Source organism: Paramisgurnus dabryanus, chromosome 5 (assembly GCF_030506205.2).
Source record: "Paramisgurnus dabryanus chromosome 5, PD_genome_1.1, whole genome shotgun sequence".
Classification (NCBI taxonomy): domain Eukaryota; kingdom Metazoa; phylum Chordata; class Actinopteri; order Cypriniformes; family Cobitidae; genus Paramisgurnus; species Paramisgurnus dabryanus.
In genome coordinates, this window is record NC_133341.1 from 15,025,245 (window position 1) to 15,028,783 (window position 3,539).

General features: G+C 41.9%; 1 protein-coding gene across 3 annotated transcripts; it reads right to left on the minus strand.

The window, feature by feature from the left end:
- Nucleotides 1–163: 163 nt before the first annotated feature.
- srsf7a (serine and arginine rich splicing factor 7a) lies at nucleotides 164–3,263 on the minus strand. 3 transcript variants are annotated; one of them, XM_065293536.2, is made up of 9 exons: nucleotides 3,176–3,263; nucleotides 2,979–3,066; nucleotides 1,990–2,214; nucleotides 1,438–1,617; nucleotides 1,285–1,353; nucleotides 1,166–1,204; nucleotides 946–1,059; nucleotides 767–853; nucleotides 164–674 (listed from the first exon to the last, which is right to left on the minus strand). In XM_065293536.2, the coding sequence occupies exons 3-9, from the start codon at nucleotides 2,205–2,207 to the stop codon at nucleotides 623–625; spliced, it is 759 nt and encodes a 252-aa protein (XP_065149608.1). In that variant the 5' UTR covers nucleotides 2,208–2,214; nucleotides 2,979–3,066; nucleotides 3,176–3,263; the 3' UTR covers nucleotides 164–622. The 3 variants fall into 3 exon arrangements, with proteins under 3 accessions (XP_065149608.1, XP_065149609.1, XP_065149610.1); XM_065293537.2 differs by having other exon boundaries at nucleotides 2,979–3,078; nucleotides 3,176–3,239; XM_065293538.2 differs by lacking the exon at nucleotides 3,176–3,263 and having other exon boundaries at nucleotides 2,851–2,989.
- Between the last annotated feature and the right edge of the window lie 276 nt (nucleotides 3,264–3,539).

The window sequence follows — 3,539 nt, forward strand, 5'->3', positions numbered from 1 at the left end:
AAAGTGTTGTTTAGCAACCCTTAAAATTTACATACACAAAAATAGGAATGGTAGAATAAATAGCGTTGCCATGACTTCGTGAGAGATGCAAATGCAGGCAAAGTATATAAAGAAACTCAAAATGGAATTAAAATACACCAAGTACACAAACATGCACTGAAAGTTGGTTTTGTAAAGCTTTATTAAAAAGATCATTGCCATTCTCAATGCAAAAAAAAAAAAAAAAAAATTCTACACCAAACAAATCACAGCATTCTCTTCAGCTCATATAATACACCGACTAAATCACAATATAGCTCATTCACCACCTTGCCCACAATTCACTGACCACAGGACATTTGCTCAACACTGAAATAAAAACAATGGAGCTTAAAATGTTTTTAAGAGTCTGAGAAAAAGAAGTTATAAAGAGGATACGTTAAGGAAACAAATTATACACAAGCTGCTTGAGATGATAGTGATCTTTATACAAGGTGGTGGTGAGGGGCAGAGGGCTTCATCATTCAATGAAACAAACAAGAGCTTGGTAGCTACAGTAGAATCAGGATTGAAATCATAGGGGAGATAAAATGCCTTTCAGCCTTGAGGCAAAGGTGGAAAATGGGGGTGAAAGCAGATCAGATCAGTCAGCGTCTGGTGTTGGACTTCTCCTTGGGCTGGCAGACCTGGAATGACTAACACACAAGACAGAATCAGCACCTACACATTCTCTCTAAAGAGCATCTCTCTTTTTACAGGAACACAGTGGCACACTGCATAAATATACCTGTCTTTTTTGTGGCTGACTGACCGCGAGCGAGATCTGGACACACTACGTTCCCTCTGTCTGGAAGCAGAACGTGACCGGGAGCGACTTGAAAAGAACACGTAAGTGTTAAATTATGAATGCAACTAAATAAACATGTGAAGCTCAGCTTAAAAAATATGCAAGGGCAAAATATGTACCTATCTCTACGGACAGGTGTTCTGGATCTTCGAACAGGGCTTTTGGACCTGCGCACAGGTGAGCGAGAGCGTCGCACAGGAGTTCTGGATCTGGAGCGAGCAGGAGAGCCTGACCTAAAACAGACAGTTACAAGTTATATACACATCTAGCTAGAAATCAACAAGGTTTAATGACAAAACTGAATGCAAGAGATGCAGGTTGTATATTATTACGGCTTACCTGCTTCTGCGTTTTGAGTATGAAGGTGAACGATACTTCCTGTTTAAAATAAAAAACATGAAATTAGAATAATGCATTTATGCAATAATCCTTAATGAAACTGCAGTGGCTGGTCTTACCTCTCGTTACTACGGCTGCGAGAGCGGTAGCGCCGACCACGAGATCTGGACCTAGAGCGAGATCCAGACCTGAGAAAAAAAAAAAAGTTTTAGCAAAAAGCAAATGGTTCGAATTAGTAACTAGCATTAAAGCATTGCCCCATTGTCACATACCTACTGCGACGTCCACGCCTCTTGCTAAAGCGATAGCAATCATAGGCATAATGGCCAGTTTCACCACATTGGTAGCAACGGTCATTGGGGTCAAATTGCCTTCGGTTGGGACGGCCGTAACGAGACTTTCTGGACATGCCGTTTGACAGTTCGACTCGAACACGAGCTCCACAAAGCACCCTGGAATATTGCAAATCAAAGGGATTAATGGCTTCTCTACCAACCTATGAATTAAAAATGCACGTACACATTTTGACCCTGCCGTTTATGCAACCCAGACCACTCATATAACCCGTTTTACAGAGCCAGTAGCCTAGATACAGGCAGTTTTGTGATTACACTAGGTAAACAACTAGACTCCAAAAAGATGACTACATTTTATTCTGCACCCAGAACAATGCCATAATGTTGGGGCTTTTGTGAGCGGGGGAAAAAACAGTGATAAACCGCCGACACTCACCCCCGTGGGTCTGAGCTCCCTGAAGAGGTCAGGGGGTTAAATGTGCTGCAGTAGCATCATGGGAAATGTAGGCAGAACTCAAGTTGACTCACTTTCCATCCATCCCCTTTACGGCATCCTCTGCATCTCTTGGATCCTCATACTCTACGAAGGCGAAACCAGGTGGGTTCCGAGCGACCCAAACACTCCGCAATGGTCCGTAGTAACTGAAGGCTCGTTCAAGTTCACCTTTGGCCGCGCCGTTGCCAAGATCACCAACATAGACCTTACAGTCCGCGTTACGCGAGGAACTTCGGGATGAGTACGACATCTTGCTCCTGGAACGTGAACACAGAAATCTTGCATTTTAACTGTACTCAAAAGAAATTATAACCTTGCTAAGGTCTAATGCACAATACAATACCATCTAAACTAATTTTGTGATATAGAAGTACAGCCTGCAAAGCTTGTAGAAAGAAACCGCTTACAATCATTAAGATTAAGTACACATCATTAATCCATCAGTGCTTATTTAACTTAAGTGAATGGATGTTAAACTTGTGTTGTGCAGCACTGCATGAACCAACAAACCTCGCAACTATCGAACAGGTGATCACGCGGATATTTCCAAAATGGGTTATGGTAAAGATGGAGTTAGTTTAATACGTGTAAGTTTATTTACTCGTGTATATGTACTACTATGCGATGATTTCCCTTATAATCTCAGCTGCTACATCTCCCGATCCACGGCCACCGTGTACTGTGTGTAACTATGACACATTTCTGAAATAAACAGGACTAAAATAGCTAACTAGCATCGATAGGTCAAACGCAACACGCGCATAGTGTATTCAGGGAAAACGAAGCAACATGTTTCAGCAGCATGCAAACAAGATTAACGCCATTAATAAGTGCGCCAGAAAAGCAGGCCTCTCTTTGTTTGGCACGTTTTTGGGACCAAACGATACACCTACCGAAACCGAAAAGACCCTCGAGCCGACACAACCGTTAAATCCTAAACACCAGTGCAAGATTTGGGGACGCAGGCACAGAGCAAACACGTTGAAACAATATAAACAACGTCTCTAGCACGCGGACTTACTGTGAGACTCGACGTCCTCGGTTCCGTGAGAGGGCGCGTGGATGTCTTCTTCTTCCGGTTGATTAAATGCGCTTTAACCAAACCTTAACTGAGGAGAAAACTGTTCATGAACACAATCAAAATAGTATCGCTTAACCTATATTAATACTCAAATCCTTTCTGATGTGAAGACGGTTTATTTCAAAAAGACCTCTTACCGATTTATATCATACGCTTCACGCTCTTCTCCCGGAAGCGTCACCCCGTCACCGGCTGAGCGTGCGCGGCCTCGTTTACTTCTCTTTCAAGAAGGGGCGGGGGTTCTTAGTACCTAAATATGATTGGCTAATAACGATGTCACTCCAGCAAAAGGCGCGTTTTCCACCAGTATTCCAAACCTTAATAAGGGCTTTTTCAAAATCAAACTTGGGATTATTTGGAGTATAATTGTAGGCTCGAAGTTTTTAACAATTTTTTTTACTGTAATTGTATTTAAAATAAAATCACTTAGCATACAAAGGCCACTGTAAGAACTACAAAAACGTCAAATAGTTTTTTTACACTTATTTTTTTTTACTTGCA